Source organism: Dama dama, chromosome 20, assembly GCF_033118175.1.
Source record: "Dama dama isolate Ldn47 chromosome 20, ASM3311817v1, whole genome shotgun sequence".
Lineage (NCBI taxonomy): Eukaryota > Metazoa > Chordata > Mammalia > Artiodactyla > Cervidae > Dama > Dama dama.
In genome coordinates this window covers 20,248,351-20,262,208 of record NC_083700.1, presented here as the reverse complement: position 1 = coordinate 20,262,208, position 13,858 = coordinate 20,248,351, and the positions used below count along the sequence as shown (strand labels likewise).

General features: G+C 36.0%; 1 protein-coding gene across 1 annotated transcript in view; it reads left to right on the top strand.

Moving 5' to 3' along the window:
* SNX27 (sorting nexin 27) overlaps positions 1 to 13,858 on the top strand; it is a 77,713-nt gene that overhangs the window by 43,853 nt on the left and 20,002 nt on the right. The window contains exons 3-7 of the mRNA XM_061120829.1: positions 3,524 to 3,716; positions 5,281 to 5,345; positions 7,131 to 7,235; positions 10,155 to 10,233; positions 13,444 to 13,607. Coding sequence (XP_060976812.1) covers positions 3,524 to 3,716; positions 5,281 to 5,345; positions 7,131 to 7,235; positions 10,155 to 10,233; positions 13,444 to 13,607 — 606 coding nt within the window. The remainder of the gene's footprint in view (positions 1 to 3,523; positions 3,717 to 5,280; positions 5,346 to 7,130; positions 7,236 to 10,154; positions 10,234 to 13,443; positions 13,608 to 13,858) is intronic.

The following is a 13,858-nucleotide window of genomic DNA, read 5'->3' as shown; positions in this document are numbered from 1 at the left end:
CTCATACATTTCACTTAGAAATCAGATAAGAATGCTGAATCTTCTTTTGCTATTATAATCAGCTTGTGAATAGCCAATAAGGTGTCCTTTGGAAGACATGTTTTCAGCTAAAAGCAAGATTAAATGGCAAGGTGGCATTGGAAACAATTTGTTGGTCCTAATGTACATTGAGGATTTATCCAGATCAATAGCATGAACCAGATGAATGTCTGTTTGACATTTGTAGGCAGAACTTGGGTGGTGGTGTCATTCTTTTTTTCTTTTTATTGGAGGATAACTGCTTCACAATATTGTGTCTGATCACTTTTGCACTGTTTAAGGAGACTCTCTTCTGTGTGTTCAGTAGCGTAATTCCTGTGGGTTACTAGAGGCTTGAGAAAGTGAGAACATTTTAATATTCAGATCTTACTCAGAATGAGATGTTACCATTTAAAAGCCTTAAGAAATCTGTAAGTGGGGATTAAGGAACCAACAAAATAAAGATCTCTGTTATCTGGAATTTTGTTTTTTCATATTGAATATAGAGCCCAAATATTACTAGAATTGCTTTCCCTACAGTGGTTTGTGCTTTTGTGAGAATTTATCAGTTACCACCTTCTGGCATTCATTCCACAGAATTAAGTCATGAGGATAAAGCAAAATGGCATGGCATGGAGTTTCAACATTCACATATAGAGAAATTTAGAAATTATTTCAAAGCTGAATTTTGAAACTTTTATTTGCAGAATCCAGAGAGACAAAATCAGATCACTGATCACATAAGTTTTATACTTTCCCCACTCATAATTCATTCCTTTTCCCTCATTGGGTTTAACTCAGCAAAGAGTATCTCAAGAGGGCAATAACTTGTTACCCTTGGATGCTGACTTTGCAATCTGAACATTCCAACTTTTGAAATTTTTTAGGATATGGTCATTTGGAGAAGACAGTGACCAGTGATCATTAAATTCAACATGTTCTTGCAAGCTAGGCAAACTGTCTAATTCCATGTATGAGCCAGCTAGTCTGGGGTTTACATTAAGATGGAATCTAGAAGTACTACCTGCTTGCCTATATCTTTAGTCCCTATTTTATGATAATCTCCTTCATGTCTGGCAAATATATTTTCTGATGGACCATTCTCATTTGTAATGAGACCGTGGTCATTTCTCATGGTCCATGGACCTTCACGAGTTGATTCAGCGGGGAATCAGTCATTTTCTTTGCAAATGAGTGTGGCCAAGTCAGTGAAATGAATACTAATGGATCGTAGGTTAATTTTAAGGACAAGTGAAGAACAAAGCATCACTGTTGTAATATGTTTTTGTATGGTTTTCGTTTGCTAAGCACTACTAATTTAAAAATGGTTTAGCTCTTGTGGAAGCCATTCTCACCTGCATGAATGTATTACTGAACTGTCAGGCATCCTATTTATAGTTCTGTCCCCTTTGACTTCACATTTAAGTGGGAAGAGGTGGGTGGTGAGAGGCTATTTGATGTTACTGTTTGCACTTTATGAGAAACTGAAATTTTAGGGTTGAAATTGTCACAAAGGCCTCTTAAGTTTTAGGGTTCTTTCTACCCTAAGAAATGTTTTGTTAGACTTGAGATCACTCAGGTGATCGTCACTAGGGAAGTGTAGTCATAGTCTTTCTTTAGAAGGCAGTGATGGGAATACTTGGTATTACGTGTGATTCATTACAATCAGTTACAAATTTGTGTGATAATTACAAGAAGAAAACTCATTGATCAGGATCATATTCATCCCTGGACACTGATAGTAGTTAGAGGCTTTGCTTAGGGGAGGAATCATAGAAGGAGAGTTGTGAGAGAGGAGTTTCCAATGACTAAATTTTTGTTACATTTAATTTATACTTCTTAAATCATAGAAGCATGGAAAAGATTCTTCTTGAGACTGAAGGAAATGCTTTGGTGTATACATTCTCAGTGACTAAGTCTTTATTTATTAAATTGAAGTATAGTTGATTTAGAGTAATTGTGTTAACTGCATCTGTACAACAAAGTGATTCAGTTATATATATATATTCTTTTGTAAGAATATATATATGTTCTTTTCTGTATACATACATGCATATATATACACACACACACATATATATATATACACTTTCTCTTTTATGTTCTTTTCCATTATGTTTTATCATAGGATATTGAATACAGTTCTCTATGCTGTACAGTAGGACCTTGTTGTTCATCCATTCTGTATATGAAAGCTTACATCTGGTCACCCCAGCCTCCTACTCCCATCCCTCCCCCTACACCTTCCCTCTTGGCAACCACCAGTTGATTCTATGTTCAGTGACTAACTCTTGATTACACGAGTAGATGACCTGTTTTGTGCACATTTAAGTTTTTGAGTGATTTTTGCTAAGCCAGTAAGTGTGATTTGGGGCTAATTTTCCCATCTCTGCGTAATTTGATATGTTCTGAGACTACAGTTACTTACTTGATGTTTTTGGATCATGTATTGCACCACTTTCCTTTATGAGGACACATATCTAAGAATTGCACATATATACACTCATTTCTTCATCAAATATTTACCGAGTGCCTACCGTGTGTCAGGCCCTATTCTAGAAGCTTGGCATGCATCTGTGAACAATAGACAAAAATCTGTCTACTTCCTTATGAGGATTATTAACTGTTTATTATTATGAGGAGGTCCTTAGGGTACATTTATTCTTCAGCTTTTTGTTAACTCTGTTTTAATGTTGGAAAGGAGACGACCAAAACTAGGGACATCTGATTTTAAAAAGGAGCTTTGGCAAAAATGATCTTTTTGTAGCAAAAATACCAATATTGCTTACATCATTCTTTAGACCTTTTCTTTGGAAATGTGGTTCACACACAAATGTCAGCCACTTTGCTTTATGATCAATTCTGACTTTTTACATCTCTCCAAATTTGCTTGCTTGTTCATTCACATTGGCTTTAAATGATTTTTAACTTTCTGAAAATAAAAACCAATAATTGCCTCCAAAGATGTTTAAAACAGTGTGCTGGAGGTAATTGTAATAGCAAAAATAAGATCATGGGCCCCTTGAAGGCAGTATCTGTCTTTTTTACATACAATTTCTAGCATGTTTATTAAAAGTAAATCTTGTTTTATGGTGACCTTGAACATAAATTCTCTGTTAAAGTACATAGAGAAATATACCTGTGCTGCTGCTAAGTCACTTCAGTCATGTCCGACTCTGTGCGACCTCATAGACGGCAGCCCACTAGGCTCTGCTGTCCCTGGGATTCTCCAGGCAAGAACACTGGAGTGGGTTGCCATTTCCTTCTCCAGTGCATGAAAGTGAAAAGTGAAAGTGAAGTAGCTCAGTTGTGTCCGACTCTTCGAGACCCCATGGACTGCAGCCTACCAGGCTCCTCCGTCCATGGGATTTTCCAGGCAAGAGTACTGGAGTGGGGTGCCATTGCCTTCTCTGACCTAACCAGTGTTAATCTGAACCTGACTCTAGATGATTCTGTGATTTAATATGTAGTAAGTAGGCTTTTTTTTGTTCTTCCCCCTCACCAGGTCTACAATGTTTACATGGCAGGGAGGCAGCTGTGTTCTAAGCGGTACCGGGAGTTTGCCATCTTACACCAGAACCTGAAGAGAGAGTTTGCCAACTTTACATTTCCCCGACTTCCAGGGAAGTGGCCATTCTCTTTATCAGAACAGCAATTAGATGCCCGACGTCGGGGGTTGGAAGAATATCTAGAAAAAGGTAAGCCAGCCTGTTAAACTCTATTATCTTGAGTAAACATAGGGTCAAGATAGTATGTTGTGGCTCTTAAGCTGCATAGCTAAGTTCCTGAAACTCAATAGTGAAAGTCACGTTTCTGACTATAGATGTTGATTGATCTGAGCGTTAAAGCCAACACTGAACTGTTCAGTACAGCAGTTAATAGCCTATATTATTGACTCACTGAACACTTAACAACAATAAAAAAAATGCATAATTATTTTTTATGCCTCAAGGACCTATATTTATAGGGTTATATTATTTGCCAGCAAACACATACACACTCAACATGCTAAATGTATTTGGAAGCTAGGTATTTAAGACATTTTTACAAAAGTGATTCTTAGTTTACTGACATAGCCTACTTGAAAACTCCTTATTCCTTTTGGACAGGTTTGCTGAGTTGTAAGTAAGCTAAAGTCCCCTTGTTCTTAGCAGGTTATAGGTAGAAATATTAAAACTAACTTGTTATTAGTATCTCAGGATTTGCAGACAAGACATTAGGAATCTTTGGAAGCTGAGACATTCATTTGTCTAGAAAGGCAGGGAGAGATGACACGAATCTCCTAAATATGATGGTTCAGTTTGTGGCTCAGAGAGGAGACCTTGCTTTGATATATTATAGAGTTATAGAATTTGCTAGGCGTGCAATAGTTTTTTCTTTAAAATACTCATTTAATAGAATAATGGTCTTACGTGGTATTTAGTAATTCTGTGTCCTTGTAGAAGAACTAATTGACCTAGTTGAATTTTTTAAAACTTTGGTAGAGAGCTTTCCCTGAAGAAAAACCATTTCCTCCATAGAAGGTAGTTAAACTTCATCTATTTTTAACTTCTTTAACGTGGAATGGCCTCTAAACACAGCCCTTGGGAAATGAAAAAGAGCACAATTTTTTTTTTAATAAAATAAAGTAAAATCAGCTGTGTAATTTATTATCCCCATGAGAATGTTAGGAAATTGACTCTCTTAGATGATTACCTGCCTACCTGCCTGTTTTCCTTTCCTTCCTTTTCCCTTTTTTTCTTTTTTTTTTTTTTTTTTCACTTGTAGTTGTTTTGAAGTTAAACTTAGTGAGACGAGAAGATGTACTCAGCTTAATACTTGATTACCCCTTTTTTTCCAAAATGGCTTTGAATGTTAATGATTCTCTTACTGACCTTCTCCTATGCCAAATAGATATTTTTCTTTGTATTTTAATTGTGTGTTTGATACATTCCTAATTGTCCGTGCTCTTGCTCTATTCTCTGGCTTATTAACACAAGCCATCAAAGTTGGATTTACTGAACTTTTATTTCTCTTTTATGAGTGACTTCCTTTGTCTATGTTTAATGTTTTTAGCAAGCTGTATCTTTGTACATCCTGTTATTCCTCAGTTCTACTTCATATGTAAATGTTTGCTGTGCCTTAAAATACCATGTGTCATGAATGGCATACTACTTCAGCATTGCCTGCTACTGATGATTTATATTTAAATCTTGATAGGTTCTTGACTATATATTCTTAATTTTAGGGCCTCATGCCAGATTCTATCTTTGTTTTCTATAGTGTGCTCAATACGAGTCATTGGCGAAAGTGACATCATGCAGGAATTTCTATCAGAATCAGATGAGGTAGGTGAATACCCACTATAGTGACTATTTCCCTCTTGGCTCCTTGTGGGGAAAATTGAAGTTTTTGTTTCTGGATTGAATTGCCATAAATTCTCCAAATGACTAATTTTTCAACTTCTTTTTTTTTTTTAAGTGTTCTGCTTATCCTTCATGTCCTAGTGTTAGGTCCACCTTCTCTTTGACCCCTTCCCTGATATTCATGTCATTAATTTTCTGTTCCACCAAGAATTTCTGCAGTCAGTACCACTTAATTGTCACCTTGTTGCTATCTCATTCTCTAATTTTTTATACATATAGTCAGGTTATCACTTTATAATTTTACTTTACCTAGAGTATGAACTACCTGTAGGTAAGAGCTAAATCTTAATTGTTTTCTTTTCAGCTTTTTGACATAATTATCAAATAGGAATTGTATATATTTTGGTATATGATTTGATGTTTTGATATCTGTATAAATTGCGAAATGATCACTATAGTCAAGTTAACATATTTATCATCTCATTACTATTTCCTCCCTTCCTTCTTGTTCTTTTCTTCCTTCCATCTTCCCTTCCTTCCTTTCTTCACTTCTGATCTGCCCCTTAGCAAATTTCAGATATATGAAACAGTGTTGTTAACTATGATCACCATGCTGTACATTAGATCTTCAGAACAAGAGCTAAATATTGATCATCTTTATATTCCCAGTGCCTTAGCACAATGTCAAACATATTGTAGGTGCTTAATAAGTACTAATTGATTAGACAAATGACTGTGTATGCTACTGTACTAGTGTGTCATTCATTGATTATTTTACATGTATATATTTTATTTTCCCAACTGGATTATAAGTTCTTGCAGACAAGGGCTTATAACAAAGTAATGCTTAGGATGATTTTAGGCAATTTTAACTTTTTAAAAAGTGGTATTTAGTAAATAGTTGTTTCTCTGTAGTAAAAATTCCAAGGTCACAGTTTGTTAGAGGAATGTGTAAATTTATAAAAAGCAGTAAGAGAAAAGGACTTCTTTTGAATTAAGGAGGATAAAAATTGTTTAATCTTCGCTTTAAGAAAATTGTACATCAGACTAATGCAGATTCCTGAGTTTCATTAATTTTTCCTTTCAAAGGTGTGGTGATTATTTCAGAATCTGGAAAGGAACTTAGAATTTCACTTGAGCCAGTCTGGTATTGTTGTTGTTCAGTTGCTAAGTTGTGTCCAACTCTTTGTGACCCCATGGACTGTAGCCCACCAGGCTCCTCTGTCCATGGGATTTCCCAGGCAAGAATACTGGAGTGGGTTGCCATTTCCTCCTCCAGGGAATCTTCCCAACCCAGGATCAAACCTGTGTCTCCTGCATTGGCAGGTGGATTCTTTACCATTGAGCTACCAGGGAAGCCCATGCCTGACCATTTAAAACCAGAGATTATTTGTTGAAACTACTGCTTTCATTGTTTTCTTTTCTCATTTGTGAATTCTGAATGTTTGAAAGTAAGCCAAAAATTTCATCTGTGTTTGACCTAGACTGCTTCACACAAATTTTGAACACATTGAGTTTAACGTATTTCTTTCCTTCCTGTTCCTCTTAAAGGTTAACTTTTGCTGGAGCCGAAAGTTAGCTTTATGACTGACTTATAAAATGTAAATGTATTGATTTATAAGATGTCTTTTTTCCCCTTTTCATTGAAACTCATTTTCTTTCCATCACAAGTTTAGGTTGTTGTTTAGCTAGCATGTTGCAAGGAGAGTGAAGATATACTGGGTCATAATTTTTTTTTAATTAATTCTTTTTCTGTCTTTTCCCCAGAATTACAATGGTGTGTCCGATGTAGAGCTGAGAGTAGCATTACCAGATGGAACGACAGTTACAGTCAGGGTTAAAAAGAATAGTACTACAGACCAAGTATATCAGGTAAATTAAACTTGAACAAGTAGACTTGACATTGGTTGGTTTAAAACTGAGAAAGATAGATTAAATGAGTTAATACATATAAAGTGCTTAGAGTATCTGACATGTAATAAATTTATTAAATATTAGCTGCTAGTGTTGATGTTAATTATTATTAATTTGAAAGTACTTTGTCTTGCTTAAAAGAAAGGCAATAAATATCTTAGGTCATATTGGTTGTGATTGGTACCCCCTCTTTTTAATTGTAAAAACTTTATAATGTACCTGAAAATAGAATAGTACCATAAAGTCCCATGTTCTCATTACTCATATTTAATAATCCTCAAGATTTTGCCACATTTGTGTTCTATATCCAGTTTTCCTTTTCCTTTGTTTAAATATTTTATGACAAATTCCATGTTATTGGACCTGTATGCATTTCTGTATGCCTCTCTAAAAAATATGGACATTCTTCTTATATAATCACAAAACCATTATCAAGCCTAAAAAATTAACTACTTACATGGTATTAACTAATAACAAATCCATAGTCAAGTTTTCCCAGTTGTCTAAAAATGATTCTTTACAATAGGTTTGTTAAAATCTGGATCTAAACAAGGTCCTCATGTGATATTTGGTTTTTATGTTTGTTTTAATATAGGGCAGGCTCCCTTTCCTTCCCTTCCCCAACTTTTCCCCCCGGATTATTTGCTTTATTGCAGAAATTGGGTCTGTGTCCTGTGGAATGTTCCACATTCTGAATTTACCCATTTGTTTCTTTTGTCTATTTATATAATTTAATATGTCTTTCTGTTTCCTTCTATTTTCTATAACTGTAATTTTGCTCTAGAGGCTTGATTAGATTCAGCTTTTCTGTTAAGAATACTTTGTAATCTGTGTTATATACTTCATATTACTTCTCAACAGGCGGAACACAATATCTGGTTATCTACTTTTAGTGATTAATTAGTAGGTTTAGGTGGTAATAACTTGATATCTCCATTGTTTACTCCACCAATTTTTTTATTCATTGAGTTTTTCACTGATGATTGCTGTTATAACCAGTGATTTTATTAAGGGTTGCAAAATGCTGATTTTCCACTTCTCTCATGTCTTCACATTTATTAACTCGAATTCTTCTATAAGAATGTTCCCTTATCAACGAAGGTTATTTGGTATCCTGAAATACAGTTTGTAGGGAAGGGGAGATAAATATGTAATTCTTTCGTTTTATTGCCAATTTGTGGTATAAAGAAATGGTGCCCTTATTGATTCCAGTGATATCCAATGAGATTTTTTTTTTTTAGTATCATGTGGGTTTTTAGGTACTCAGTATGATTTAATCAAAAGCAATATTCTTTTTGGTGCTCACATTGTTCTGTCTTTGGTCACTGGCAGCTCCTTCATGTCTGCTCCTGTGGGTTTTTTTGGTGCAGTTCATTTGTTTATGACAGCATCCTTGCTTTTTGGTACAACAAGATGCTTCAGGCTCATCTTTATATATTTCCTATACTAGATTTAGAATCAGCCATTTCCCCAAGGAGTCCTGTTTCCTTTCAGTGAGGAATGGTATTTAAAGATCATGATCCGGGTGCTGGGTATAATTGTTTCTTTTAGGCCTTTTCTTTGGTCGTTAATCTTGATTTGATAAAGGTTTTCAGAGAGACTAGCAGGTTTTTGGATATTAGTGCTTATTTCTACTTTGTAGCAAATAAATTATCCCCCAAACATTTACTGTATACCATGGCAAAGAGTATGTACAGGATCTGAGGTATTTCAGAAATTATAAAATGGTAGATTGATTACAAGGAAAACATTAATTTTATATAGCTTACTGATGTTTTGTTTTCAATATTTCTCTACAAAAGTCTAATTTATTTTTTCAGCTTTCTCCTTACCCAATCACTGAGACTTCTAGCTATAAGCCATTTTCCAAACCCTGAGAAGATATCAGTTTCTGTCTGGTGCAGTATAGAATTGTAACTTAGAACACTTACAGTCTCCAGTTTCTACCTCACTTCAGGGATGACCCTAGGTCTGCTTCGTGAGCAGATCTAGGAAGAAGGATATACTTCTGTTTGGTTTACTGAGACACTAATACCCAACAGTTTCGTCTTGTTTAATTAACATCTTATTTATACATTTTGGGATTGACCTTGAAAAGGAATTTTGATACTACTAGTTTGTGTTTTTTGCTTTGTGTTTTGTTGTTGTTTGTATGTCATTTGTTTTCTTTTATCTGCATATGGATCTTTTAATTTGTTTTTATTTGTCATGTTAGGACCTTAGTTTCTAGAGAGAAGAACTGATACTTGTTCAAAGTGTCTTTGTTGTTCCAACATTTTGCTTTTTTCATGTGGGTAAGAATGACAATAATTCTCAGGAAATGGAGGTCCCAAGCATTAGACATGGATTATCTGAAAAGTAAACAAGAATAATTTGTGAAGTATGAACAAAACTGATAACCAGTATTTTAAGCTCAAGAACCAAAGATATAGATCTTGTATGGTAACAGCCTGTATTAAAATGTAGGCTGAATGTGTAAGACTAGATATTTATAAGAATTTATTTTCCTCTTAAAATCTGTCCTTGTGAAGCACATGTCTTGTTAAGTGCTGTTAAAAAAGACCCTTATGAGATGAAGTTACATTTCAGAGAGCAAAGCTGATATTTAAGGAGAGACTATTAATCAGCTTTAAAATTCATATTTAGAGATCATAGCTATTTGGGTCAAATACTATAGGTATTTTTACCCTTTTATTTCGTGCATGTGTACATACATACAAAGAAGAGTAGCTATGGTCCATGGATTTAGTTTATATGAAACCAAGATAGTAAGACCCTTCTCTTCTCCCTGCTTTTCATGCATACAGCCGTCTTTTCCCAGCCCCATGAAACTGTGCCTAGTGTCCCTAAAACTAATGTATTTCATTTACACTTTAGGCAATTGCAGCAAAGGTTGGCATGGACAGTACGACAGTGAATTACTTTGCCTTATTTGAAGTGATCAATCATTCCTTTGGTAAGTGCCAGTGACTGATATTAAGTTTGGGAATATTTTATTCTAATACTAATGTACCGAATATCCCAGAAGCTGTCAGATTGAAACTGTTGGCCTAGAGAAGAAGATATTGAAGATACAGGGCAGTCCCACTAATTGGAACTGTTTCTAACAAGCAGACAGGACAAATCCCATTAAGCCCAAGTCTAGGTATCTGATCGCCTTTTTCTTCTTCTGTCAGTGTTGATTACTTGCACCCAGCACTGAAGCAGATATTTTCATGAGATTTTTTAAAATCAAAATTAATATATTCTAATGAAACCACCTTAAAAATATTTTATTTAACTACAACTTGTTTTAGTGTTCTTTTTGTAGATTTTTAAGAATTGTTCTTTATTTTCAGGAGTTAGAAAGAGATACACTGATTGAAAGGCTTTGCTTTAGTGCATGTATTTAACTTTCTGTGTAAACAGGTATCCTTTTTCTAGGAAGTTTTGTTGCCTGGTGACAAAGATTTTCTTTTACATATTATTTTATAAAAGCTAGGAACAGTTTCATTGAGACCACAAAGAGGGGAGGAAGTCAGAAGGCTCTCTTTAAATGACAGATTTCCAATGGTTTATGGGTTTTTTCACATCATACATATATAGGGGTAAGGCCAGAAACAACAGATAATATCAATAGATCAGAATTTCCCCATTCTGGAAAGGGAGAGAGTTTGGGAGATTTGAATCGCCCTGAATTGTTGTCACCTTGACCTGTCGTCGCAGGTCAAGGTAGAACAACTTTGATTCTCTCCAAAGCAACTATTTCTCAATTATTTATTGTCTTCCCAACTCTCTGTAGTCTAATAGGCAGATATAAATGTTGCAAAGGATTGCTAAGGAACCAGGACACTAGGATTCTAATCTTATCCTTCTTTTCTAAGCTCTTCAGTTCAGTTCAGTTCACTCAGTCGTGTCTGTCTTTTTGTGACCCCATGAACTGCAGCACACCAGGCCTCCCTGTCCGTCACCAACTCCTGGAGTTTACTCAAACTCATGCCCATTGAGTCGGTGATACCATCCAACCATCTCATTCTCAGTCATCTCCTTCTCCTCCTGCCTTTAGTCTTTCCCAGCATCAGGGTCTTTTCCAATGAGTCAATTCTTTGCATCAGGGGGCCAAAGTATTGGAGTTTCAGCTTCAGCATCAGTCCTTCCAATGAATATTCAGGACTGATTTCCTTAGGATGGACTGGTTGGAGCTCCTTGCAGTCCAAGGGACTCTCAAGAGTCTTTTCCAATACCACAGTTGAAAAGCATGAAATCTTTGGTGCTCAGCTTTCTTTATAGTCCAACTCTCACATCCATCCATGACTACTGGAAAAACCATAGCCTTGACTAGATGGACCTTTGTTGGCAAAGTAATGTTTCTGCTTTTTAATTAGCTGTCTAGGTTGGTCATAACTTTTCTTCCAAGGAGTAAGCGTCTTTTAATTTCATGGCTGCAGTCACCATCTGCAGTGATTTTGGAGCCCAACAAAATAAAGTCTGTCACTGTTTCCATTGTTTCCCCATCTATTTTCCATGAAGTGATGGGACCAGATACCATGATCTTAGTTTTCTGAATGTTGAGTTTTAAGCCAACTTTTTCATTTTCCTCTTTCACTTTCATCAAGAGGCTCTTTAGTTCTTCTTTGCTTTCTGCCATAAGGGTGGTGTCATCTGCATATTGAGGTTATTGATATTTCTCCTGGCAAAATCTTGATTCCAGCTTGTGTTTCATTCAGTCCAGCGTTTTTCATGATGTACTCTGCGTATAAGTTAAATAAGCAGGGTGACAATAGACAGCCTTGATGTACTTCTTTCCCGATTTGGAACCAGTCTGTTGTTCCATGTCCATTTCTAACTTTTGCGTCTTAACCTGCATACAGATTTTTCAGGAGGCAGGTCAGGTAGTCTGAAATTCCCATCTCTTAAAGAATTTTCCACATTTTGTTGTGATCCACACAGTCAAAGGCTTTGGCATAGTCGATAAAGCAGAAATAGATGTTTTCCCGGAACTCTCTCACTTTTTCGATGATCCAGTGGATGCTGGCAATTTGACCTCTGGTTCCTCTGCCTTTTCTAAATCCAGCTTGAATATCTGAAAGTTCACGGTTCACGTATTGTTGAAGCCTGGCTTGGGGAATTTTGAGCATTACTTTGCTAGCGTGTGAGATGAGTGCAATTGTGCAGTAATTTGAGCATTCTTTGGCATTGCCTTTCTTTGGGATTGGAATGAAAACTGACCTTTTCCAGTCCTGTGGCCAATGCTGAGTTTTCCAAATTTGCTGACATATTGAGTGCAGCACTTTCACAGCATCATCTTTTAAGATTTGAAATAGCTCAACTGGAATTCATCACCTCCACTAGCTTTGTTCATAGTGATACTTCCTAAGGCCCACTTGACTTCACATTCCAGGATGTCTGGCTCTAGGTGAGTGATCACACCATCGTGATTATCTGGGTCGTGAAAATCTTTTTTGTACAGGTCTTCTGTGTATTGTTGCTACCTCTTCTTAATATCTTCTGCTTCTGTTAGGTCCTTACCATTTCTGTCCTTTATTGAGCCCATCTTTGCATGAAATTTTCCCTTGGTATCTCTATATAAAGACAGTAAACATCAAGAGAAAGAACTCAGCCTTTTTCAAGAGAAACAGTATAGAAATTAAAAGTGGTAGTGTTTTATCTTGCTTGAACATTGTTAGGAAGAGGAAATAATGCTACCCAGAAGACACTTTTCATTTTGATGAATGTCTTATATTTGTGGAGGGATAGGGAGAGTCTTTCAGCTCTTAACAATAAAAGCACCATAAGTAAATAAAATGCACTATAGCTGGGTATAAGGGGAGACTTGCTCTAAAGAGGTTCAGTGGTCATTGCCATAACTTGCCCAATAATGGATCAGATATTTTAACTGACTTTGGAGTAGGTGCTGTCTGCAGAGTCAGCATGTTAACTGAAGGGTGTGTCATTCAGGTGAGAGATTTCAGTTAGCTTGAGGCTCAACTGGCTAGTCATATTAGAAGGTATAGATTTGGCTAGAAAAATGGATATTTTGTGGTCCCAAGGCAGAGCTTCTTGACGGTCTAAGCTGATGTCCTGGTTAATGATCAACTCCATTCTTGTCTGCTTTACACAGTTGATACTAAGGAAATGCCTTATGTGTCTTCTCACTCTGGCTGGCTTTGTTTCGTCTCCTCTCTAGTGCGTAAGCTGGCACCTAATGAATTTCCCCATAAACTCTACGTCCAGAATTATACATCAGCTGTGCCGGGTACCTGCTTGACCATTCGAAAGTGGCTTTTTACGACAGAAGAAGAAATCCTCTTAAATGACAATGACCTTGCTGTTACGTACTTCTTTCATCAGGTAGGTAAATTGATCTCCCTGGAGAGGCCTAATTTTTTTTTCTGTATGTATATAGTGGTCATTTGCCAATCCTGTGTGAATCCTTGAGTAAGCTGTTTTGCCTCCTAGATTTTAGTTAAATTTGTAAAATGTTCTGTTGCATTTCACAAAAGATAAGGATATCCTGGAGTTCAAAATGTATTTATTATTATTTTTTAAAGCAATAACAAATGAAGATTATGGGGCTGTGTACTTTTTCAAAAAGATCTTCA